At 42.9% G+C, this 27,615-nt stretch overlaps 1 protein-coding gene across 2 annotated transcripts in view; it reads right to left on the bottom strand.

The window, feature by feature from the left end:
- The window catches only part of ASXL3 (ASXL transcriptional regulator 3), a 149,270-nt gene that overhangs the window by 9,903 nt on the left and 111,752 nt on the right, over nt 1-27,615 (bottom strand). Inside the window, exons 7-10 of one of the 2 annotated variants that reach the window (XM_068237321.1) lie at nt 22,868-23,031; nt 12,857-12,953; nt 5,272-5,377; nt 45-1,947 (exon numbers count right to left, since the gene is read on the bottom strand). In XM_068237321.1, coding sequence (XP_068093422.1) covers nt 45-1,947; nt 5,272-5,377; nt 12,857-12,953; nt 22,868-23,031 — 2,270 coding nt within the window. Of the gene's footprint in view, nt 1-44; nt 1,948-5,271; nt 5,378-8,535; nt 8,596-12,856; nt 12,954-22,867; nt 23,032-27,615 lie in introns of those variants that run through there. The other variant, XM_068237322.1, reaches the window with a different exon arrangement.

Here is a 27,615-nt window from a genome sequence, read left to right as displayed (position 1 = left end):
GAACATTGTGTTAAACACAAACTGAGCACAATCCGGTATTTTACCTTGAGAGGAGGAACCCGTGGTTCTTCTCTAGGTGGATGATCCCTGTCAGCTTGGCTGGAGTTTGACGATCTAGCTGAGTGGTCGTCATCTATTCTTGGTCGTTTCTCTTTATAGTTCCCAAAGGTATGCAACTCGGCCGTTTTTCTTTTGGAAATTTCAGGCTCACGACTAACTGTGTCTGACTGTTTACTGTGCTCATATAACTTGCAGTGAGAGCTGTCTACTCGCCCTTGGGATCCTGCTTGCTGTTTATGGGATTTACTTCTTGTGGACTCATAATATCCAGACACTTCTACTGAGGCAGCATATGGTTTATCATGAGATTTTGTATGAGTGGACTCATTCCTACAATGGATTCCGTCAAAATCTTCTTGAGTTGGAGATAAATATTTTTTGTCAACAATTCGATAATGACTTGAATTGTTTTTAATAGTTATGGTATCGGGTGGTGACAGTTCAGCTACAGATGAGATATTTTGTTTCTCATGATCTACCTCACTCTGATAATGTTTTTGATTAAGATTATCCTCTGAAAGCGAAGTGTCAGAATTTGGAGTTGCCGAATTGTATTTCAGGTTTTCAAGCCTTTCATTCTCTGTACCAATAGTGTCAGTTTGTGATGCTTCAGAATAGGCATCCGTTTCATCTTTTGAAGGTGACCTTGATTCATCAGATGATGTAGGGGAACCTCCTTGCTGAAGCATGAGTTGCTCATTTGGTGGAGGGCTATATACAGAAGAAGCATCTGAAGCTGCAGGCAAATTTGCTCCATGTCCAGTCTCAGAGGTCAGTGCTATGGATGAAACTGAAGATGTCTCCGATATTAAAGGAACATCTGACATGGGAGAGGCTTCCGAGGTTAATGGCAAGTTTGACGATGGAGATGGTTCAGGTGTTAGCGGATTATTTGAGGGAGGAGATGCTTCAGATAGTACTGGAGAGGTGGAAACCGGTGAAACATCTGAAGCCACAGAGGTTGGAGGACTTTCTGCTGAGGGCTTTTGAAGACTTTCTGACTCAGCATTTTCAAAACTTGAAACCTCAGAAAGAAAAGCACCTTCAGCAGAGGCAGGCGTGTAAGGTTCCTCTGAAGCAGACTGTGTGTCACCACCAGGAGAAGCAATACTAACACAAGCTTCTTCAGGACTTTGTGAAGAAAATGAGGTTTCAGAAATGCAAGCAGCTTCAGAAAGCTGTTCCTCTGGCTCACTGATCAACTCCATCTCAACAGCAGGAGCCTCCACAGCACAAGCAGAATCAGTAGTACTAGTGGAAACACCATTATCTTCTACCGCATTTAAATCCTCAGCTGTTGAGACATCCTGTTCAGTTGGTTCCACAGAGGAACTGTGCGAAGATACAGAAGGAGTTCGAGATCTGGATTCAGGCAGATCTGTTCCAGCTTCTGGTGGACCACCTTCCTGATTATCAGGTTTAACTTCTTCCTCAGTTTCTAAAATAGGTACCAGTTCATGTTCCATAACACCACAAGACTCCCCATTCTCATCAGGCTCTTTGTTTTCTGCTTTTGAGTCTGGATTTTCAACTTCTTCTGAAAGCTCAATCTCAACTTTTTCAGCATCTTCATGGCACTCACAGATACTGGTCTCCACTTCCTCAGCTATCTCCTCATGAATTACAGATTCTTCAGATAACAATATTTCCTCTAGGTCTCCTTCAACCAGAATATCCTTGGATGGAACCTGCTCCATGTTGCACACAGTTTCTTCAACAACTTCAGTTTCCAATACAACTGAAGTATCATTACTATTAGGAGTGCTGATATCAAACTGAGTAGATGGGCCAGGTAGGTTCAGAGATGTTTCTAGTGAACTACTTTCATCTTCACTGCTGTTTTGCAGAGATGTGAGTTGTAAAGATTCCTCTTTGGACATTCCAGATCTAAAAAATAAATAACAAAAAAGCATATTAATCTATGTGTTCTAATCCTGAATCCCTTTAAAGCATACCTGGAGTGAAATTTGACATGAGGCGATAAACACAAGTACATAGAGTACTAGTTCTAATAAGAAATAGCCTGATGGCCCTTTCTGTTTTCCAGTATAGCAAGAGTTTAAAAAATTGTGTTATCCATGCAAATGAGCTTGTCAACAGTTGGTAAAAATTCAGCTCATCCCTGAAAATAAGCAGAAGCCAAAACAGTGGAGACAATGGGCTTGATTCACAAAAGCGTGATAACTGATAGCACGGCCGTGATATGCAGTTACCATGTGATGTGACGCGCGTAAAGGGTTTACGCGCGTCACATCACGTGGTAACTGCATAGCACGGCCGTGCTATCAGTTATCACGCTTTTGTGAATCAAGCCCAATAAGTGATAATAAGGTTTAGTGCAGGAAAGTTCAAATGGTCATTACTTCTCTTTCTTTTCCAGTTTAGCAAGGCAGAATTGGATTTCTTAACAGTGGCTGTGACAGTCTGATGCAATCTTAAAAATGAAGCCAATAAATGGAAAATAAAAATATGAGACTAATTTGTGTTACTGATGTTTTATTTACCACTGGTACTACACATACAATTTATTTTCTCATACGTTTATTTTCACTTCAGGTTTGCTTTAATGCAGCATTCCATGTACTAAAAATGGCCAAATTCAGTTATGGATGTTACTTAAAGGACAGATGCGGGTTTAAAAAAAAAAAAATCTACTTACCCGGGGCTTCCTTCAGCTCTTGGCAGCCGATATGTCTCTTGCCGCATCTCCACTTCCAGCCGGGGTCCCCTTCGTTACACATGCCAGCCTGCGCGAGTGCCGTTCATGATCTCGCTCACATGGTCTGGAGTGCTCTGTGCAGGTGCAGAACTACTGCGTCTGCACAGAACACTCCAGACCAGTTCAGCGATATCGCAGGTGCAGTAGATGCCGACCTGGTGAGGTCGGCATCCGCAACGGAGGGGATCCCGGGCCACCGTCTGGGAGCGGAGCTGCGGCGAGGACACATGATGGCTGCCAGGGGTTGGAGGAAGCCCCAGGTAAGTAATTTTTTTTTTGTATTTTCCTCGGACATTCCCTTTAAAGAGGAACTGTAACCAAGGATTGGACTTCATCCCAATCAGTAGCTAATACCCTCTTTCCCATGAGAAACCTTCACCTTTTCTCAAACAGATCATCAGGGGGCTCTGCATGGCTGATATTGTGTTGAAAACCTTTCCACAGTGTGATGTCAGCATCAGGGTACTGACTTCACACTGTGGGAAATAACACCTGTTTCTAACTGCCAAAAAAGCAGCATCTCCTTCCACAGAGATCCCCTGCCAACAGTAAAAATGACGACAATGTGATAAATTTCAGAATGTAAATCAGGGAGAGGAAAGATTTTACAATTGGCAAACACTGACTAAATAATTTATAAATAATGATTGTAAAAATTAGGCACTTTTTTTCATTACATTATTTTCACTGCACTTCCTCTTTAAAGTAAACCTGCAGTATAATTTGTTTTGATTAATAAAACATGCCGATAAAAGTTAAAAACTCTACTCAACCACCTTAAATGTACTGTCATAATTATGAACATGAAAAGGAAGCATGCGGTGACTGTTCTCCATGTGACCCAACTGCCACACAGGAAGTTTGGCTTCATCCTGTAAACTGAACCTTGCCCTTCTAATCCATGCCGATCCAGTGTTCTGACTCCTCTGAACTGGAGTATACTAACAAAGCTGGAAAAAAAATATCACTACTGCACTGAGCAGTACAAAGCTAGCTACAGAAGAAGTCAGATCGCCACTGCATCAAATTTCTGCTGATATGCATATCCATGGTAGTATTTATGTAAATGATTGTTACAGTAGAATCCCTAAAAAACAAACAAACTCCAAGGGACTTGTGCAAGTTGTTGTTATATCAGAAGTTGACTATTTTAAGATTCGGCATACATTGTATACCCATACCGTCTCATTCTCGGGAACCTGGGGACTGAGTTTACTATAGCCAGAGGTTTACTATATCAGAGTTTACTACAACAAGATTCTACAGTATTAATCATTTACCAGATAAAAGTGTATGGCAGGGTGAAAGGGCCATGATCAAGAAACAAATTACAATACATGTGTATATTTATACATGAAAAATGTACGTTTCCCGCCAAAGTAAAATGCACTATACATTTATTTTTTTCCAATGACATTTTCACTTAGACAATCCAGTCTCGACACTGGGGATTCTCAAGGTTTTCTTTATTTTCAAAAAGCATTTACTGAACGGTAGTTGCTCAGTCTAATTGCCAGAAAAGTGATCAGAGAATAAGGAGGCTGGCTGGCATCTTTCTACAGAGCCTATTCAGGGAATGCTTTTAAAGAAAATAAAGGAAATACTGAGAATCCTCCATGAGGAAATGAACTAGTCCAAAGCTAGTCAGATTGTAACTGCCTATTGTAAGCCACATTACCATAGGTGAAAAGTAAACTATAGTGCACTATACTCAGAAAGAAATGTACCTCTTTTAAGTATGTGTATGCATGTGTTTTAAAATTTTCACTCCTTTAACCTCTTGAGGACCGTGGGCTTAAACCCCCTAGTGACCAGGTCAGTTTGTTTAAAATTGGCCACTGCAGCTTTAAGGCCAAGCTGCAGGACCGCACAACACAGCACACAAATGATCCCCCCCCCCTTTTGTCCCCACCAACAGAGCTCTCTATTGGTGGGGTCTGATCGCCCCTGCATTGTTTTTTTTTTTAAATATAAATATTTATGTTATTTTTTTTTATTAAATGTGTATTTTTTTAAATATTTTATTCCCTCCATCCCTCCCACCCCCCAGGCAGCCAATAACGGCGATCGGCTGTCATAGGCTTCAGCCTATGAGAGCCGATCGCTCTCTCGTCCTCCAGGGGGACGGCCGTGTCACACGGCTGTCCCCAGTACAGCGCTGCTGCAGATCGCAGCGCTGTACAATACAATTAAGCGGCGGTTTCACCGTTACAGTCTCCAGAGCGGCAATCGCCGCTCGGAGACTGAAGGCGGAGCTCCGCCCACCAAGCAGGAGATGCCCTGCAAATGCAAGCCCCAGGACTTTCCGCTAATTGGCGTTAGGCGGTCCTGGGGCTGCCGCCGCGGCCACGCCTACCGGCGTGTAGCCGTCGGCAAGTGGTTAAGAATCATAAAATTGATAAAACAAAAACAAAAACAGAAGAAAACAAATTAAAGCTTTCTTTCTGATAAATGTCCTGCCATATTTTAAAATAAGAAAGGCGTTTACTTACTTTTCCCCATAAAATCTTTCAAAGAATTTTTCTTTCCAAACTTCAGTTTTCTTTTCTTTTTCAATTTCTTGTCTGATTCGCATTTGCATTTCTGGGGTAAATTCTCCTAAAAAACCAAAACAAAATAAAAATGAAAAAGATGACGAAACCCAAAAACAATTTTTCTGTATACTTTCTTTTCCCTATCCAATATGATAAAAAGCCTTAAAGGAATACTGTAGGGGGGTGGGGGGAAAATGAGTTGAACTTACCCGGGGCTTCTAATGGTCCCCCACAGACATCCTGTGCCCGCGCAGCCACTCACTGATGCTCCGGTCCCGCCCCAGGTTCACTTCTGGAATTTCAGACTTTAAAGTCAGAAAACCACTGCGCCTGTGTTGCTGTGTCCTCGCTTCCCTTTATGTCACCAGGAGCGTACTGCGCAGGCCCAGACCATACTGGGCTTGTGTTATACACTTCTGGTGACGTCAGCGGGAGCGAGGACACGGCAACGCAGGCGCAGTAGTTTTCAGACTTTAAAGTCTGAAATTCCAGAGGTGAACCGGAGGTGGGACCGGAGCATCGGTGAGTGGCTGCGCGGGCACATGATGTCTGCGGGGGACCATTAGAAGCCCCGGGTAAGTTCAACTCATTTTCCCCCGACCCCCCTACAGTATCCCTTTAAAGACAGTCTGAAGTGAAAAAACAAAACAAAAAAACGATACTTACCTAAGGAGAGGGGAGGCTCTGGGTCCTCTATAGAGCCTTACCCTTCCTCTCCTGGTTCCCACGTTCCAGTGCTGGCTCCCACGTTAGCAGTCTACGACCGATAGGTGGGATACTGCTCTCTGCCACTGCCCGAGGCTTCAAAAGTCTTCAGGAGCCTTGTTTCTCCCGAAGACGGTCCACTACATAATGTGCACATGCAAGCTGCAAGCACACGCTCTTGCGCATGCACAGTACGGAGCAGTCTGAAGACCCCTGAAGCCTCCCGTGGCGGAAGAACTGAATGCGGGAGCCAGCACTAAAAAAAACGCAGGGACTGTGAAGGGAATGGGAATGCTCATTAGGACCCAGAGCCTTCTCTAATCTTAGGTATGTTTTTTTTTGTTTTTTATTTTTTCACTTCAAATTCTCTTTAACGGAGAAAATCTTAAAACTTAAAATATATGTAAACATATACAATTAAGAATTATGTTTCTTCCAGAGTAAAATGAGCCATAAATTACTTTTCTCCTACATTGCTGTCACTTACAGTAGGTAGTAAAAATCTGACAGAACCGACAGGTTTTGGACTAGCCCATCTCCTCATGGGGGGTTCAAAGGGATTTGGTTTATTTTCAAAATGCACTTAATGAATGGCAGTTGCTTCGTCCAACTGCCAAAAAAAAAGTGTACGGTGAACAGGGAGGCTGGTCAGCATCTTTGTACAAATCTTTTTCAGGGAGTGTAATTATAAAGAATAAAGGCCATGCTGAGAATCCCCAATGGAGAGATGGACTAGCCCAAAACCTGTCGGTAATATCAGATTTCTACTACTAACTGTAAATAGCAACATAGGAGAGTAGTAATTTATGGCTCATTTTACTCAGGAAGAAATGTACTTCTTTGTAAGCGTATTAAATTTTAAGATTTTTGCGACAGTTAATCTTTAAATAAAGACTCTGAAGCCTCATAAAATGTCACTTTTAATTTAACAATTCCCTTCTACACTATCACCCCAGCTAAAACACCACTTCCCCGTGGCAGATCGCTGTATTTAAACCACCCCAAATACTGCGGCAAAAATCCACGACATTGAAAATCGTGGATTTTGCTGCCTTGGGAGGCAGAGCTTACCGCTATAATGTGCACACCTCAGATGGGGCTTGGCGTTTGCCCTGCGAAGCGGTCGTAGGGCCGTGCACCAATTGGCAAACCTGCAACCTCCCCCACACCCAGGTACAGCAAACATTTTTGTAATGCCACATTTTTGATACTATGCCAGTTCGTTTATCTGCACGTTTTGTTGCATCAACTGCATCTTGCCACATGTTTTTTTCCACTAATGTTGCACAAATAAACTATAGTGCCAGACATTTCTTGCCTCTCGGATACTTTGCATGGACTTTGCCTGTCGTCTTGAGCACAGTGTTGCTGGGTGTACAGAGACATATGCCAGTAATTTACAGCGTTTCACAAGTGCCTGCCAGCTCTCCCACAAGAATTGCTCCCCCAATATTGCCCCGGGGATTTGGGGGGTTTAGATACAGCAATCTCCTGTAGGAATGCAGCGTTTTAGCGAGGGTGATAGTGTAGAAGGGAATTGTTCAATAAAAAATGACATTTTATGAGGCTTCAGACTCTCTTTAAAAGGACTCCGAGCAGTGCAGAAACTATGGAACGATGCATATAATTTTAAAGCTCTCTTTCTCCTCTTTCCAATGATATATAAACCGCCACCCTACGCCTTTTAGTTTTCGATATTTTCGCGATTGAAATTGCCGCGGCCGTGATTTCAATCACGAAAATAGAGAAAACTAAAAGGCGTAGGGTGACGATTTAGGTGTCACGAGAAAGAGGAGAAAGAGAGCTTTAACCCCCAGAGACCCAAATATAGAAAAAAACTTCAAAAAAATGTTTCAACCTTTCACATGTTGTTATAGGAGGCTTGTGATGCCTAAATCAGTGTTTTTTTTTTTATTTTGACATTTTAGTAACTTTTTGGGAGGATGTTGTAAAATTGCAACGCTGGGCTTGTAGAGTAGCAGAAGTTCAATAGTATCACTCGCACTCTGAACACATGTAAGGAACAATTAAAAGTTATTTTTTACTTTACAGTTTATAAAGACCCACATAAGTTCATGTATATGCACAATAACAACACTATAATAAAGAAAAAATAAATTTTTATTATCAATTTAATACAAAAAATTAGTATCATATAAAAAAAAACACTGGATCCAGACTATGGCCTCGATTCATCAAGTGTTACCGAACACTTTCCGAATGCTCTATCCAGCGTTCGGTAATTTAGCGCAAGCATGTAGCGGAAGTTAGTATTCATGAATGACATCGCATGTCAATATCGTGCGTGCGGTAATTGTGCGGTAAATTTTCCGAAACTAGTATTCAAGAAGCAGAAAGGGGGCATGTCAGGGCGGTAAATTCCAAGTGCAGTATCGCCTGCACTGCCCTGTCGTTATTTATGTTTCTGCTGTCAGTGTATTTAACAGGAACCTGTACTGAGTACAATTATTTAAAATAAGCACATGACGTAGCTGCAAATGAATATTACATCCTTACCTTTCCTCTCAGAAGCTCACCGGTTTCTTCTTATAGTGATCCCTTCCAGTTCTAACAAGATTGTCAGGACTGAAATATACCAGTTGCTGTCAGTTATATATCAGTTATATATCAGCTGCTGTCAGTTACAACTGAATGTGCAAGGTAATGTCCATGTTTATCTATGGCTCAAGTGGGCAATATTACAGTTTAATAGTGTGCTGACCAGGAAGCTGTTATGGGGTAATGGCCTTTTGGCCCATGAATTTACTCTAAAGGCTCTATACAGTAGGTAGAGACATACATAAATTAAACAAATTAGCTAATTGCCAGCACCTAACCACAGGTATACAAAAACTCTAATTAAATTAGCTGTTAAAGAACAGGTGGTAACAGGGGATAACAGTTGATACAACAGGGCACAAAAAAAGGTTAGGAAGTCTGCAAGCAGGACCCTGTGATGTACAAATTGGGTGCCTGTTTACAGTGGATGCATCAAACAATGAAAAATGTCATCAATTACCATATGTATTGGCAGGTCTGAGGGCTGCAGGAGATAGGCATTTGTGGAAGTTCCAATGACTTTCCTGTCAGGCAGGAACAGCCAGGTTTGATATTAAGGCCTGGTGCACACCAAAAACCGATCCGCTAAACGCTAGCGGTTTTTGAAACACTTTTTCTCATTTTTAGGAAGCGTTTCACCTAGTGTTTTGCGTTTTTGGGTAGCGGTTTTGGTGTAGTAGATTTCATATATTGTTACATTAAAGCTGTTACTGAACAGCTTCTGTAACAAAAACACCTGCAAAACTGCTCTGAACTGGCGTTTTTCAGAGCGGTTTGCGTGTTTCCTATTCTTTACATTGGAGGCAGCAACGCCTCCGCAATCCAAAAAATTCCTCACCCCCCGGGAGTATGCGTTTCTGCAAAATGCCTCCCGCTCTGTGATCCACCCCATTGAAATACATTACCCACGCGTTTCCACAGCCGCAAGCGGCTGTAAAAAAAAAACGCGAGAAAACCCGCTCAGTGTGCACCAGCCCTAATGCTGGGCATACACGGCTCGATGCCCCCTTATCAATCGAGCCGCTGATGGCTCGATTGATAATATCCGACGTGTCCGATCACCGCGGGGATCGATTCCGTGCTCGATACCCGCGGCCGGACAATAACGGCGAATCGAGCGGGAGATAAGAAGCGCCTGCGGGGACGAGTGGGAATCGATCCGGGTGCACGCGCGGACAAGCGGGGACGCAGTGGGAGTCGATCCGGCGGCTAATCGGCCGCCAGATCGACCCGTGTATTTCCAGCATTAGTCCATGTTTCATGTTTCAACTTCACACTTTCCATTCCACAACTCTTATCAGGTAGACAAATTATTCAATTAGTCATGCAAACCCCTTCATCCTTGCCTCAAAGAAAACTGTCACCTTCTCAAGTTTACTATGCAGACAAAATCTTGCTACCACTATGACCCACTGTTGTAAAATTACAACATAGAAATAACCATCTCCAAATCTCTCAATATCAGTATATTTGATGATGTTACAAAATCTGCATGCTCTACACATGTTAATTATCACAGAAAAAAATATTTCAAACTTTTTATTTACTTGAGTCTTGATGTATCCTGTCCAAAACAACAAGATGATATACTCCAAAGCAGGCAACAGAGTTGTATGACTTCATGGCCAAATAAACAGACCTATTTATACATTCAATCATCCAATAGTGTTGCAGAACTGAACAATAGGTCCTATTAGTAATGTACATGAGGTTTTAAAAAGAAGAGAATGGGGGAGGTTGTTTTTTTTTAGCCTTAAATGTGATGTTGTAATATTACAACACTGGGTCTCTGCGTGTTAAAATGATATCCATCTTTCCATAGTTACTTGTATTACACAGGATGACACTTTCCCCAGTGTCAGCAGCTCCATTCAGCAGAATGGAGCTGCTGACTTTAGGAAAAAGTCGTCCTGTGTAATACAAGTAACTATGGAAAGATGGATATCATTTTAAAGCTCTCTTTCTCCTCTTTCTGGTGACACCTAAATCGTCACCCTACGCCTTTTAGTTTTCTCTATTTTCGTGATTGAAATCACGGCCGCGGCAATTTCAATCGCGAAAATATCGAAAACTAAAAGGCGTAGGGCGGCGGTTTATATATCATTGGAAAGAGGAGAAAGAGAGCTTTAAAATGATATGCATCTTTCCATAGTTTCTGCACTGCTCGGAGTCCCTTTAAATAAGGACTGTGCGCTTCTTTTAATTTATGGTTCCTTTCCCACCCCATTGGAAGTTTGATGTTGTATTTTACTATAGAATAAGCAGCAGGTATTATGCACTCTGCACTTTGCCCAGGAGAAGGAGATTACTGCAGCCTTCATCCCATCTTCCTGTGATATACAGGTTGTCCTGGTTCTGAATCAACACCGAGCAACAACTGATATCAGGGGGAAGGTGTTCATAGAGTTGCTGATCTTGATCCAATAAGTTTCCACTCTACAGAAATTACTGACTCCATACTTCATTGTGCAGAAGTAAACAAATGGCTAAAATATGGTTCTCACACACACTGCAGTACTTTGTTGGTTGCAGTGTCAGTTTCGTACAAAATGGTGGCAATGAGACAATGTTGGTCATAACTTTATTGTATCGGATTAACAAAGTGGTGCAGTGTTTGTGACTTGTACTCTTGGTTTCTGTAGACATGAACAATTAAACATTAGAACCATTCATACAAAAACTACGGTCAGGTAGAACACAATTATTATGTGACTTTGATTCTTGCATCTTACACATTCAATATCCCAAGAAAGGGCTTGTTCCAAATGATCAAGTCCTTGCAACTGATGCTATTCTCCAATACTGAGTAACGTTTTGTACTAAAAATCATATATATTTTTTAATCATGCGGTAATCTTGCACACTGATATACTGTGTTTAATATAACTCAGAAGTAGCCTTTGCAAACTCTGTAACATAGCTGCAACTTCTGTAAAGCATTTGTGAATTTTTTTAACACAAATAATAAAATAAACCGTATCAAACAAAAAACAAAACAGGTAAACATGCAAGCATTGAAAAATGGGGTATGATGGGCATTGGACTATAGGGATTAGACTGTGAGCCCCTCTGAGGCACAGTTAAAGGAATACTGGAGGGGGGTCGGGGGAAAATGAGTTGAAGTTACACGGGGCTTCTAATGGTCACCCGCAGACATCCTGTGCCAGCGCAGCCACTTACAGATGCTCCGGCCCCACCTCCGGTTCACTTCTGGAATGTCAGATTTTAAAGTCTGAAAACCACTGCGCCTGCGTTGCCATGTCCTCGCTCCTGCTGACGTCGCCAGGAGTGTACTGCGCAGTCCCAGTATGGTCTGTGCCTGCGCAGTACGCTCCTGGTGACATCAGCAGGAGCGAGGACACGCCAACGCAGGCGCAGTGGTTTTCAGACTTTAAAGTCTGAAATTCCAGAAGTGAACCGGAGGTGGGGCCGGAGCATTGGTGAGTGGCTGCGCTGGCACAGGATGTCTGCGGGGGACCATTAGAAACCCCGGGTAACTTCAACTCATTTTCCCCCGACCCCCCTACAGTATTCCTTTAAGTGAGGAGACTATAAACTCTGTACAGAGCTGCGGAAGATGTTGGCACTATATACACACTGAATATAACAACAACAACTTCTACGTTAAAGGGACTCTGAGTAGAAGCATAAATTGAACATCTGGACTTACCTGGGGCTTCCTCCAGTCTCCCGTAGCCCACGAGGTCCCGCGACATCCTCTTGGCCCCTTCCGTGTTCCAGCTGGCGGCTCCAGTAATCCGGCAACTTCAGGCGAAGTTGCGCATGAGCGGGGCGCTTACGGCATGATGATGCACCGGGTGTGTGTACGTCCCACGCATGCGCAACTTTAGCCGAAGTCACCGGATTACTGAAGCTGCAAGTGGGACTGAGGAGGGGGCCAGGAGGATGCCTGGAACCTCACAGTCTACGGGAGGCTGGAGGAAGCCACAGGTAAGTCCAGATTTTCAATTTATACCTATGCTCAGAGTCCTTTTAAACAGATCAATATATTTAGTTACTAAGAGGAAAAGCTAGTACGGATGAAAATCTAAACTCAGTATTAATATTTTTCCATATCTGTAAAAGCATTGTATTCATACAACATGCCAATATCTGCACATTGTCTGAGCATTACAGAACACACCAGGCATCAAGAAACACTTACTTAAACCAACGGCTCATACTGTATCTCCCATATTATCTCGTATGGCTGCGAGTCTGAGAGTGTGAATTACATACCGGTAGCAATGTTAACTGAATGAAAAAGATGTCATCTTACCTTCTGACAGTCTCTGCTTCCAGCCTTGGGCAGCATATGCAAAGAATTCATTATTCAGAGCGGAATTGCTAAGACGTAAAGCCCCATCACTTCCCATCTGGAAGGTGAATGGAAGAAAACTTATAACTGAAAAACTCTTTCACTAGCCATTAAATATATGTATTTATAAAATGACCAATAATAAAAAAAACCTACATAAACTAGGTCTGTACTATTTAGATATTACAAACCACAAATCCTAGGCTTCACCACTCCAGCTGCAAATGCTAGAGAAACAAGTAATTTACCCTACAACAAGGTCCAAAAAAAAGCATTTCCCAAACCAATGCTGCACCACCAAATATAACGTAACCGAACTTGATTTAATATACAGATCAGAGAAAATATTATAAACCTCCTAAAAACACTCCCCTCAACACAAGACACTACTGACCAGGCTAGCCAGTCAGAAACAGATCCAGACACATACTTTTTTTGTTGCAATAACAAAACTTGATGTGAAATTACTTTTAAAGTGATGTTTTACCCTTTGCGGATAGATTAGTAGGTACCAGGCCACCCACACTGTATTGTTAAATGTGATAATACTTTACCTCTCCTGTCATCCGCCAGCAATGTATGGTGCCTGGTCTAGGTGGTAGATAGGCAGCACTCTCCACCCATGGGTGCATGTTATAAGAAGCACACGCGTGCACTCCTGGAAGAAACATGCATGAAAAGCAGAGCCTGGCTGCCGGCTAAGCCAGGCGCTCTACATTCCTACCGTGCAGCAGAAGAGTTAAACTATAATAGCTTTTAGCTCCGCAGGAACGTTACTACGCCACTATCGAAGGAGAGAAGATGCCAAATTACTCAAATTGACAAAAAAGTCAATAAACTTCTCAATACAATCTCAATGCATTATTTTTTTTCCTACATTTCTGCTATTACTTACTTTTTAAATCCCTTTTCTTTTTCTGATGCTTACTTAGCTTGTCAACACCAGCAATTTACACACTAAATGCAGTTCGGTGTGGCGTTCTTGTGGATTGAATGACACCTTGTGGACACATAGCTATAATGCTGTCTACACTCTCTATAGGATGGCAGTGCCAGTGACTTGGCAACAGAAAGTCTACAAAAGCAGAACTGCACAAGGTCTGCGTTCGACAGGCTCGTAGCTTTGTCTTTTAAAAGCAAAAATTCTTCATTTTTTAAAAAGGTGCCAAATTCGCAAAAATATTAATAAACTGGCTTGCAGATCAGGGCCATTTCACACCAAGGCAGTGCGGTATTTTTACCGCACCCCACCGCCAGGCAATGAAAGTCTATGGAGACTTTCATATTTCCGCAGTATGGCGCAAAGCAAGTGACATTTTTGCTGCATCCCCGACGCAGGTCAAAAACTACGTTAACGCTGTGGCACTGCATCGAGTTGTGGCAATCTGCGTCGACCTGGAAGTCATGTTAGTCTATTGTGACACGTGGTTTTGTAAACATTTTTAACAATACGCTTTCGTGCACTTCCACATATCCGAAGCAGGAAGTGACGGCAAGCGCGTGTCACTTCCTGCTTGGTTTCCTACAGCACACGCAGTGTGCTCCCGGCCGACCAGAAGTGGATCCCGAGTGTGGGGGGGGGGGGGAGCTGTTAGGTGAGCTACAGGGGGCAGAGAAGAGACCAGAGGGTGGGATGGGCATCAGGACAGGTGATAGTATATGCCTGCTCCTCCTGTTTCTCCAAAACGTTTGACCTCTGGTATCCTATAAGCTCAAGGGTGAAACCATAAGCTCAAGGGCGGGGTGTCCGGAGACTTTTACTCCAGTGGGATGCAAGCCTTCGATGCATTTAGCAGATCTTTGACCAGGAACGTATTGTATGATCGAAGACTACTATTGTTTAGATGCAAAAGACCTCTGGCTTCCACTCTAGCTCTTCACTTGTGGTTTCTTTACTCAATCCTTGGACTTCGTACTAGTAGGGTATTATTACTGAACAGTGCCACCAGATATGAAGCAAAACACCCAGCTCTGCCCCGCTCCTCCAACAAAAATCAGATACAGAAGGGAAAAATCTATGTAGTAGGGCAGGGGTCCTGCACCAGTGCAATACAAATTTAAAATGCATCTCTTGAGTCAGAACACCCAGAGAACTTTTATGTATCATTATACAGACCTTTTCCCAATCTTCCTCATCAATTATTTTAAGTAGGTAACTTTCCCATGTATCTAAACAAGAGAGCTGGTTTCTGGACCAAGTCCAGCAGTAGTTTGTACAACCTGGATACTAAATTCTGCTGAGAAGAGGTCTGCCACACCAGGTTTTTGAAGTCTGTGAGCTCCCTACAGGAAATCCCTGTAGAACCTAAAGTTCAGAGAATGATCTGTAATGGCAAGCATTGCCAAGTGAGAATCTTTTATGACACCTCAAAGTCAAAAGGCCAATGTGGAGGAGAGCTTTGTTTCTTTACATATTTGAAAGTCCAGGTTTGTGGCCCAGATCAAAGGGTGTGACAGTAAATCTATCAACTCGGACTGTGTCAGTTCTAACTCACGATCCCATGGAAGCTATGCTACATCCACTCCACAGAACTACCTCTCCAGACCCACCCAATCCTTGGACTGTCCATTACAGTGCCAGTCCACTACTCTGCCGATAATAACAGCTTGGTAAGATCTCCAAATGGCAGGAAGTCAATTTGTCTTTCTTGATTTGTACTAGTTTCTACTCCCAGATAACTTTAGTAATTGACCCTTGTAGCTTTTCAAATCATTGTTTAGGTATGAATATCGGCAGAGTGGCAAAGTGGTAGAGAATGTGTGGGAGTATTGTCATTTTTGTACATGCTATGCAGCCAAACCATAAAAGGAATTTTCCAATACAATCATCCAATGTGCGTTGGGTACCACATCAGGAGTGTTTCAAAATTTAGCTTAAATATGTCTGAGACCCTTAAGGGCATTTGTATTCCTAAATAGGTAAAGCAATATAATTTTCATCAAGGTGCACCCAGGTGAATTCTTTGTAAGAAAAAGAAAACCCCTCCCTCCAATGTTGATTGTGGATTGGTAATGGTAGGATAGGGGCGGAGCCCCATGTTTACTGGCCACCACCTCACCCAGGATACCCAACCTGTACATGATTAACAAGGCTACTAGTTTATTAATTAAGAATTACTTATTTGAAGCAGACCTGAACGCAGAACTTCCTATGCTCTAAAAGATACGCAACAGCATAATTACCTTTAAAGAAAAACATTTCTTTGTTACACCTGATAAAAAATCCTGCAGTAAATCTGCAGTGTTTCTACTTCCTGCTTTCATGGAAGCAGACATATTGTTAACATACTGTGTTTAGTAATTAGCTCTCTGCCATGGCAGGCTGCTTACACAGCTGAGGCATCACATTACAACTTGTGTTTAGTCACAGATGAGGGGGACTTAGACAGGCTAAACTCTCTAAATACATACAGGATGCATTTCTCTGTTTTCCTACTATCCTGTGCAAGAGTTCAGGTCCATTTTAAGCTTGTAGGGATGCTTTATGAACATTTTCCCTAATACAAAACATGCATAAAAAGCAGCTATTATTTGGTGATTACTGCAGCCAGTAAGCATAACGTTCTGTAACAAAGTCTGGGAATCACCATGTGAATAAAAAAAAACAAAAAAAAAACAGCATTATGGGTTGAGCACAAGTCTTGTCACCACCAGGTGAAAACAATAAATGCCTGGCTAAAATAGACTTAACCACAGCAGCCATGATCATATAAATCTAGCCAGCTTTTCAGTTTTGTATCTGTTCAGTAATATAGCGCAACACAGTCCTGCTCTTCGTAGGAGGGATTCCCTCTCGCCAGTAATACCATTTTTATCAGTGAGATCTTCTATATTAATCCTAGGGCTTGGTTCACATCATCACCACCACACCAAGTATTGGAAAGGGACTCCCCCTTTTCTGAGACCCCCAGTTAGGTCTTAGCTGCGCCTTGGGGTTATTCCCAGGTCACCCCGACCTTAGCGATCTGTGTCTTTGCTGTCCCCACCGTTATCTGTACCATTATATAGGGATACACTCAGCTGTTGATATTGTACCTCCAAACAGAAAACTCCTCATAGCGTAAAACCGTTTTCACTTTAAAAACTTTAAAATTTAGTGCACTTACAATTTCCTCCACAAAATTCACAGCATGAGTTTTTTTTAACGGGCTCTCCCCCGTGTCGGTGGCCTCCGGAGGGCTCTCCCGGTGTTGCGTAGCTTTCCGATACGGCTGCCGCGCGCACAGCCGCCCGTAATGCTTCCTCGTTGCCACGCTCGTTACCACACTCCACACCGTGTAGGGACCCGCATGACTAGTTTCGTCACAGTCCATGACTCTTCAGGAGCTGGGGCCCTGATTGGCTAGGAGTGCTTTAACTCTATACTCCCTCCCCTTCCCTTTGCGTCAGGCCAATCCTGACTCAGGATTCTCTGCGCTGCCCGTTCACATGCTCGCAGCCCTCGCATCCCTTTAGCCGTGCTCGCCGTTCTTGCAGTTTAGAACGTGCAGAACGTTCAATTAAGCATACTGGGCTATTTGCTTCTATCCATCCTTCCATTCCTATACTTATGTACAATTTGTTAATGCCTAAGATATATACTTAATAAAAATAAAATATACGTTTCCTTTACCCATAATCTTTATGATGCCCAGCATGCTGGATCATATAGATCCCAGCGCAGTCCCCACTCAGGTGAGAGAACGTTTTACATGCATCATAACAATATAAAATCTAAGGGCCTGTACACACTGCTGCGCTTGCGTTGCGTTTTTAAAAACGCATGCGTTTTTAAAAACGCAAGGTCTTTTGAAAAAGAATGAAAATCGTGATGACTTGTACACACTGGTGCGATGCGTTTTTAAAAAAACGCAAACGCAGTGCCTGCTGCGCTTTTTTAAGCGCAGCGCATGAAAAACGCATTAAAAACGCATGCGCTTGCGTTTTTGCCTGCGTTTTTCAGAAGTCAGTATCCCAGAAGACTCTGCAATCTCCTGATTCCTGTTGAAATGTAAACTAGAAAAAAAACAAAGGATTATTTAGCCAATCAGCAATTACAAGAAAAACGTAAATGCACAAAAAACGCAGGCAAAAGCGCATGCGTTTTTAAAACTACAGGCATTTTAAAAACGCATGCGCTTGCGTTTTTGCCTGCGTTTTTCAGTGTGTACAGGCCCTAAATCCAATTGTGATTTAAGTATTTATACAGACATTAATCTCAATTATAGAGTTAAAAAGCTTCCATATTTTCCATCTATAACATATACATAGTCCAGCCTGCTGGACAATCATTTTTCATCCTACTTGCTTATTCTAATGATGCTTTTTGGCATATATGTCGATCATACAGGTATTATTTATTCCTTATACTTGAATCCATGTATACCTACATAATTTCCTACTCATCCCTATCCCATGAAACCCTCCCACCACCCCTCTCTCCCCTTCAGGTTTTCCCCAGGAAGCAGACAAGGTCAATATCTATATTAAGTCCTCTAGGTCTCATCGTTCCCATTTCTTGTGTGCTCCCCCATCCTCTCCTTCAACTGTCTAGTTGTTCGTCCTACATATTGGTATCCACAGGGACACCATAATATGTAGATTACATATTTATCATTGCAGGTTACAAATTGTTTTTTTTTTTTATTGTCATCCATTAGCAAATGAGATGACTTCCTTTGTTTTTACTGGGTTACCCTCTCTACACGCTTTACACTTGCGACAAGGAAAAAATCCCTCCTCTTGCCATCCCAGTAATCTTTCTTGTCTTTTTGGGGGGGTCTACACAACTGGGAACCATCAGATTTTTCAAGTTGGGTGATTTTCTGTATACAAACCTTGGTTTGTCTGGTATGACATTTCTTAACCTGCCTGGCGTTCTATTAAAGAGAATCTGTATTGTTAAAATCGCACAAAAGTAAACATACCAGTGTGTTAGGGGACATCTCCTATTACCCTCTGTCACAATTTCGACCGCTCCTCGCCGCATTAAAAGTGGTTAAAAACAGTTTTTAAAAGTTTGTTTATAAACAAACAAAATGGCCACCAAAACAGGAAGTAGGTTGATGTATAGTATGTCCACACATAGAAAATACATTCATACACAAGCAGGCTGTATACACCCTTCCTTTTGAATCTCAAGAGATCATTTGTGTGTTTCTTTCCCCCTGCAGCTATCTTCCACTGAAGTGTCAGGCTGTTTCTTCCTGCAGAGTGCAGACAGCTGTGCCTGTATGTAATTCCTCAGTATGTGAAAGCCCAGCCAGCTCAGAGGAGGATTTATCCAGCTTGTAAAAGATAAGAGAGAAGCGAGAAGCTGCCCTAATCTAAATAATACACAGGCAGTGTGCAGAGAGGGGCCTGGAGGGGGGAGATGCATCACAGAACCACAACACTGAAGAACTTGGCAGCCTTCCAGATACAGGCTGACAAGTCTGACAAGAGAGAGATAAGTTGATTTATTACAGAGATGGTGATAGTAGAACGTGCTGCAGTAAGCCAGAACACATTAGAATAGCTTTTGGAACTTGTAGGATGATAAAAAACAGGATGCAATTTTTGTTACGGAGTCTCTTTAAGATCGCCAGGGAGGCTGCGGGAGGGTTTTTTTTTAATAAAAAAAAAAAACTATTTCATGCAGCCAACTGAAAGTTGGCTGCATGAAAGCCCACTAGAGGGCGCTCCGGAGGCGTTCTTCCGATCGCCTCCGGCGGCCAGAAGTAACACGGAAGGCCGCAATGAGCGGCCTTCTGTGTTTTGCTTACCTCGTCGCCATGGCGACGAGTGGAGTGACGTCATGGACGTCAGCCGACGTCCTGACGTCAGCCGCCTCCGATCCAGCCCTTAGCGCTGGCCGGAACTTTTTGTTCTGGCTACGCTGGGCTCAGGCGGCTGGGGGGGACCCTCTATCGCCGCTGCATGCGGCGGATCGCCGCACTGCAGCGGTGATCAGGCAGCACACGCGGCTGGCAAAGTGCCGGCTGCGTGTGCTGCTTTTTATTTGAGCCAAATCAGCCCAGCAGGGCCTGAGCGGCAGGCTCCGGCGGTACTGGACGAGCTGAGCTCGTCCAGACCGCTCAGCGGGTTAATACATAATCTGTACCCAAAATTCCCCAATGTTTCTTGACTATCCTCTCCCAATTTCTACACTGGGAGCTATAGTCAGTAATGATTGCCAACTGGACAAAGGAAGTCATCTCATTTGCTAATGGACGAAAATTTAAAATAAATCAATTTATAACCTGCAATGATAAATATGTAATCTACATATTATGGTGTCCCTGTGGATACCAATATGTAGGACGAACAACTAGACAGTTGAAGGAGAGGATGGGGGAGCACACAAGAAATGTCCAGAACGGAAAACGCAATCATAGTGTCCCAACTCATGTTGGGGAACATTCCGGGTGTGACCCAAAACCTATGTCTTTTTGTGCATTATAGAAAATGAACGCAGCCTGGAGTGGTACAGATATGTTGAGAAAAATCTTGCAGGAGGAGACACGGTGTATACACATATATATATATATATATATATATATATATATATATATATATATATATATATAATGGGAATGATGAGACCTATAGGACTTAATATAGATATTGACCTTGTTGTCTGCTTCCTGGGGGAAACCTGAAGGGGAGAGAGGGGTGGTGGGAGGGTTTCATGGGATAGGGATGGGTAGGAAATTATGTAGGTATACATGGATTAAAGTATAAGGAATAAATAATACCTGTATGATCGACATATATGCCAAAAAGCCTCATTAGAATAAGCAAGTAGGATGGAAAATGATTGTCCAGCGGGCTGGACTATGTATAGGTTATAGATGGAAAATATGGAAGCTTTTTACCTCTATGATTGAGATTAATGTCTGTATAAATACTTAAATAGTAATTGGATTTAGATTTTATATTGTTATGATGCATGTAAAACGGACTCTCACCTGAGTGGGGACTGCGCTGGGATCTATATGATCCAGCATGCTGGGCATCATAAAGATTATGGGTAAAGGAAATGTATATTTTATTTTTATTAAGTATATATCTTAGGCATTAACAAATTGTACATAAGTATAGGAATGGAAGGATGGATAGAAGCAAATAGCCCACTATGCTAAATTGAACGTTCTGTACGTTCTATACTGCAAGAACGGCGAGCACAGCTAAAGGGATGCGAGGGCTGCGAGCAGGTGAACAGGCAGCGCAGAGAATCCTGAGTCAGGATTGGCCTGATGCAAAGGGAAGGGGAGGGAGTATAGAGTTAAAGAACTCCTAGCCAATCAAGGCCCCAGCTCCTGATGAGTCACGGACTGTGACAAAATTAGTCGGGCGGGACCCTACAATGGCGTGGAGTGTGGTAACGAGCGGGGCAACGAGGAAGCATTACGGGCAGCTGTGCACGCGGCAGGCGTATCGGGAAGCTACGCAACACTAGGAGAGCCCTCCGGAGGCCACCGACATGGTGGAGAGCACGTTAAACTCGTGCTGTGAATTTTGTGGAGGAAATTGTAAGTGCAATAAATTTTAAAGTTTTTAAAGTGAAAACGGTTTTACGCTATGAGGAGTTTTCTGTTTAGAGGTACAATATCAACAGCTGAGTGTATCCCTGAATAATGGTACAGATAATGGTGGGGACAGCAAAGACACAGATCGCTAAGGTCGGGGGTGACCTGGGAATAACCCCAAGGCACAGCTAAGACCTAACTGGGGGTCTTAGAAAAGGGTGAATCCCTTTCCAATACTTGGTGTGGTGGTGGTATGAACCAAACCCACTGATAAAAGTGGCATTACTGGCGAGAGGGAATCCCTCCTACGAAGAGCAGGACTGTGTTGCGCTATATTACTGAACATTTACCTGATTTATAACAATATATTAGCGCACTGCCTGACCCACTTAATTACATTTGTGCATCTCAATTGATTGTAATTTTCAGTTTTGTATGTTTTAACATCAGGCAATACCTAAATCTACCTCCCCCATGGAGCTGCACTGTCACTAACGGCGAATGCCCAAGCTGAATTGTTGCTTTAAATGAGAAGAGTAAACAGAAGCACAGAGCATGTTAAGTCAAGTACTACCTCTTCTGTCACTGATTTTTCCATCAATCTCTTTACTGTGTACTCTCTGCTTCTGTAACCCTTACTTAGAAACAATTATGTTACGCTCAAATGAAAATGCAGTTCACAGTACAAGCAATTTTACATCTGTATGTTTTCTCTTTGATACTTAAACAGACCTGATGCTATGTACTAGACAGGATTCAAAGAAATCAGCCTTGAGATGCCACATAATGGTTACAATCAATATACCTCCTGCATTATCCTTGTGCTTGCTCTGACGGCTGATCCAAGTGAATCTGTAAAAGTGCCTGTGACTTCAATCACAGAGGTTACTCAATAAAACACTCAATCAGGAGGCTGACAGTGAAGAGCATATAGTGCATGTGGACACACGTACATACCTTTTAAAATGGATTCTTTATCAATACATTTTAAAAGGAAAAAAAGAAAGGGTTTAAAGGACATCCGAGGTGAAAATGAAATAATTTATCTTTCCTCCTTGTTCTAAAAATGACTTTTTTAATTATCTCACAGTTTTATTTTATATTTAACTTTTTAAGGGTTTACTGTTTCATGGTCTCTTCTCAGTGGCACATTCATTGAAGTGTGCCAGAGCTAAAATCTATTAACTATTGACCATTTTTATCTCTCTTTCCTGCCCTCAGAAGCAATTTTGCTGCTGTTTAATGGCTGCAATGTCTTATCAGTGAGGGCTACACTTTAGTCCGACCCAGACAGAAATTGTCACTTGCATACCTGATTTTTAACACTTTCAGGCAGAGAAAGAAAAAAAGGAACACAACAGTTATCTGTGTGCTTGGCACTGTATATACACATGTCTATCATCACATGTCACATTTTGTCACATGTCATCTCGGATGTCCTTTAAGGAGAAAGGGAGGGTTGTGAATTACTGGAAGAACTCACCTGTCTGTCTACTTCTGGAAGTAAGAGCAGAAGGTACTGCTGAAAATGCTGAGGTAAAGATGCAAATGTATGCTTGTTTATTAAAGCCCTCAGGTTAGTGTTCACTAAAATAGATCCTGGAGTTTCTATGTCAATATCTTCTGCTTTGGTCCATTTCAAATGCCCTGAGGTAAAGAAAACAAATGCAATAAGCGGTGATCCAAAAATGTGTTTTATCTATATTTAAAAAGCTTTGTTCTAGAAGATAAGGGAAAAAGTGCACTTAGCTTTAGCAACAAATTCATAATGCAGTGGCCTGACTACTGGCTATGAAGCACTGTACCTCGAGTCTTGGCAATAATTGCTGAAAACTAAAAGCAGCATGTTTATGTACCTATAAGCCAGACAGGTTTCACATAGCTCCAATTATATTGCGAGTAGCATTTTTACTAATCCTTTTTACACTTAATCAGTTGCTCTTAGTTATAACTGGAAGAAAACTGATTTTCAAAGTAATGCCCATGTTTTCCTATGGCACTGTTCAAACTTAACGCATTTTAACTGAGATGTTCTTCCAAATGCGTTGCTATGGAAAAAAATGCATACCAACGCACACTAATGTACACCAACTTAAACGGGGCCTTATGCCGGGCATACAAGGCTAGTTTATGCGCCGGAATAAAGCCGCTGGCTCGATGCCGGCGCGTCCCCGCGGCTGCCCGGATCGATTCCCGCTCGTCCCCGCGGGCGCTTCTTATCTTCTTATCTATTTTGTTCCATTGTCCTGCCTGCCAGTATCGAGCGCAGAGTCGATCCGGCGGGCAATCGGACATGTTGGAAATAATCATTATCGCCATCAGCGGCTCGATTGATAAAAAAAAAACGAGCCGTGTATGCCCGGCATTAGACCAGCAGAGTACTGGGACCCACATGGGACCCAAATACATAGCGGATCTATTGGAACTTTATGCCCCTCCATGCACCCTCTGCTCTGCCAACAAGATGAAGCTGGTCATTCCCAGGATACACTTAACATTTGGTGCTCGGGCCTTTTCCTATGCAGCCCCTACTCTATGGAACTCACTTCCACAATCAGTACGAGAGACTCCTTCTCTGCACAGCTTTAAAAAAAGGCTAAAAACTCACCTCTTTTCCCTAGCCTTTTAGACTGCAGAACACAGGGTCACAGCGCTTTGAGTCCCCAGGGAGAAAAGCGCTATAAAAATATTATTGTTATTGTTACTGCATGTTGTGCAATCAGTGCAACCCCTGGCACAGATAGTGCGAGCATTGCTAAGGTAATGTGCCCATGCACTGTGGATTGCGCAACATGCAGTACTCTGCTGGTACAAGTACTGATAAAAATGCAGTGCGCTTCTTGCGCACAGCAATATTACCAAAGCTAAATAAAGCAGGCACAATAAGTGTTTCAGGGAATCAAGGTAAGACATGAAGAATCGGAACCACACTAGGATTTTGTAAGGGTGTAAACTTAAAAGCCCCATAATAAAAAAAGACTTAAATACAATTTTTCCTTCTTAAAGGAACACTATAGCGAAAATCATAAAATATGAATTGTTTCTAAACACATAATTACGGAGTACATTTCTTACAGAGTAAAATGACACAAAATACTTTTTTCCTATATTACTGTCACTTACAGTAGGTAATAGAAATCAGACAGGTTTTGGACTAGCCCATCTCAACATGAGGGTGTTCTCAGGGTTCTCGTTATTTTCAAAAGCACTTAGTGAATGGCAGTTGTGGCAGTTGTTCTGTCTAACTGCCAAATAACGGTACAGTGAGCAGGGAAGCTCACCAGCAGCTTGGTAAAAATCCATGCTGAGAATCCCCCATGAGGAAATAGACAAGCTCAAAACCTGTTGGTTCTGTCAGATTTCTACTACCTACTGTAAGTGACAGCAACATAGGAGAAAAGTAACTTATGGCTTATTTACGCTGGGAGAAATGTACTTCTTATTTGTATGTGTTTATATGTATTTTAAATTTTACAGTTTTTCGCGATAGTGGTCCTTTAAGACACATTGGGCCATATGCAATTAACTTTTTCTTCTGAGTTTTCTCCTAGGAGAAAATTTTTCATCTTCAATTTAAATTAACTTTTTAGCACTTTGCAATGGAAAAAAGTACCAAAAAGTAGGTGAAAAGTACTATAAAAATGATTTTGAGTATTTGTTTGCTTGCTGGTGGTGTAAAAGGCATTTTATTTACAAGTTATGAAAAGATCACCTAAGAGAAAACTCAGAAGAAAAAGTGAATTGCATATGGCCCATTGTATTTGCCAATATACAGCGTCACAAGAGCAAGAAGGTACTTCCATAATGTATTACTACAACTCTCAACAAGAAAATATGGAAATCATTCATTTATATCCCAGAAACAAAACAGGCATTCATCAAGAATCACTTAAAGAGAACCCGAGGTGGGATTTTATTATGCTAGTGGGGCACAGAGGCTGGTTGTGCACACTAACACCAGCCTCTGTTGTCCCATGGTGTTCATCCAGGACCCCCCTGCGCGCCGCTATACCCCCCGCAGTGCTGGCGACACGCAGCGTGTCGCCAGCACAATGTTTACCTAAGCGCCGTCTGTCAGCGCCGCTCCCCCGCCTCCTCCGTATCGGCGCTACCCGCCTGTGTCCCTTCCCTCCCACTGATTGGAGGGAAGTGACGCCAAATAAGCCTACTTGCAGACAACTATTTCATGCTACTTTGGCCGCCATCAGTGCAAAGTATGGATTCATAAGGCTCTATGGGTAGCACTGAAATGTAACAATATACCCAGTTAAAGTATACCTAAATCAAGAGGAATATAGAGGCTGTCAAATGCATTTTCTTTTTAACAATGCAGATTTTCTGGCTGTACTACTGAGCTTCTGTTTCTTATACTCTTATGGTATGTACACACTTGAAAGATTAATGAAAGATTACAGACCAATTTTACCCCCTTCCATGTAGTATGAGAGCCATACCCTACACAGTCTATTCTATGGAGCTGAACCGCCCATCAGATATAATCTTTGCAAGATGCTGCACACAAAGATGCTGTACACATTCAAAAGATCAGTATCTGCAAAAGATCAGTCCCTGCAAAATGCATTCATAGTCTATGATATCTGCACATCCTCATACACACCTTGTTTAAAGCCTCATCTACACGGGTAGATGAGGCTGCGATCCGGCGGCTTGATTAGCCGCCGGATCGCCTCTTCCGCGTGCCCGCTGCGTCCCCGCTCGCCGCATTCGATTCCCCGCTCGTCCACGCCGGCGCCGCTTATCTTCCGCTCGATTCCCTGCCATTGTCCCCTCGCGGGGAGCGAGCAGGGAATCGGCGGTGCGGAGATCCGTCCTGTCGGATCTTATCAATCGAGCCGCATCAGCGGCTCGATTGATAAGGAGCATCGCGGCCGCATCTACTCGTGTAGATGCGGCTTTACAGACATTCATCTGCATATCTGACAATCATCTGCAGATCTGAAGATCCATCCTGGTGGATCTAATCTGCCAATGAATGTCGGTTAAACAAGGTGTGTATGAGGATCTGCAGATATAGACTATGAATGCATTTTGCAGGAACAGATCTTTTGCAGATACTGATATTTTGAATGTGTACAGCATCTTTATGTGCAGCATCTTTCAAAGATTTTTATCTGATGGGGAGTTCAGCTCCATAGAAAAGACTGTGTAGAGTATGGCTCTTATACTACATGAAAGGGGGTAAAATTGGTCTGATATCTTTCGTTAATCTTTCAAGTGTGTATGTAGCATCACTCATAGACCCTGTAGAAGCATGCAGATCAGGTGTTCTGACTAAAGCCTGACTGGATTAGCTGAATGCTTATTCTGGTCAGTGATTCAGTCACTACTGTAACCAAAGAGATCAGCCAGACGCCAGACAACTGGTGTGGGTGTGTGTGCACATGCAATGTGCAATATCTTAACTAATAGTGTACCTGAAATGAGGCCCCTTTAAAAATGTATAAATACCTGGGGATTCCTCCAGCCCCTTCCGATCCGATTGATCCCGTGTCGTCCTCAGTTGTCTTCTCCTTCACCCGCAACTGGCCCACAAAATCCTCCAGTCGAGGGCCAGTAGGTGCATGCACAGTCCGGCCAGGCATGCTTCCTGTGTCATGAACACAGCGGGAGCACACGCAGCCAAACCGCACATGCACAGTCGGCCCCGGATCGGAGGGCCTTCCAGGGGCCAATTGCGGGCAAATGGATAGGCGGAAGAGGACTGTATGGGAGCGATCAGGCCAGAGGGGGCTGGAGGGAGCCCCAGGTATGTATATTTTCTCTCTACGTCCTCCAGTCCGGCCCCCCAGAAGTGAGAGGACACTGAAGTTCACCTATTAGGAAACACAGGTTATTAGTAATTAAACAGTCTGACGCGCCCCCTCCCCTGTATAAATGTGTCCCCTCCTCCATCTTATTCACTTTTCACTGTGTTTCCTATTGAACACGGGTGTTAGATTGATCTTGGTAATTTCAGATTGGTCTAGGAGACTGGGATATGGAGAATCAGTTCCTATAGACCAGGCCTGACCCCACCTGCGCTACCCTGAAACGGTAACCTGTTCGTGTGGGACATGACAGGCGGCGGACAAAAGTATGGCAGAACGTACCAGGTTTGTCTGCAGGGGCTGAGCGACCGGTGGATCGTGGGAGTCCCTCCCGTCTTCAGTGGCAGCTGCTACGCCAAATCCGGAAGACGCCAGTGCACGAGGAGCCTGGCAGAATGACGAC

This window comes from Hyperolius riggenbachi, chromosome 5, assembly GCF_040937935.1.
Source record: "Hyperolius riggenbachi isolate aHypRig1 chromosome 5, aHypRig1.pri, whole genome shotgun sequence".
NCBI classification, from domain to species: domain Eukaryota; kingdom Metazoa; phylum Chordata; class Amphibia; order Anura; family Hyperoliidae; genus Hyperolius; species Hyperolius riggenbachi.
This window is presented reverse-complemented; position numbering and strand designations above follow the sequence as displayed.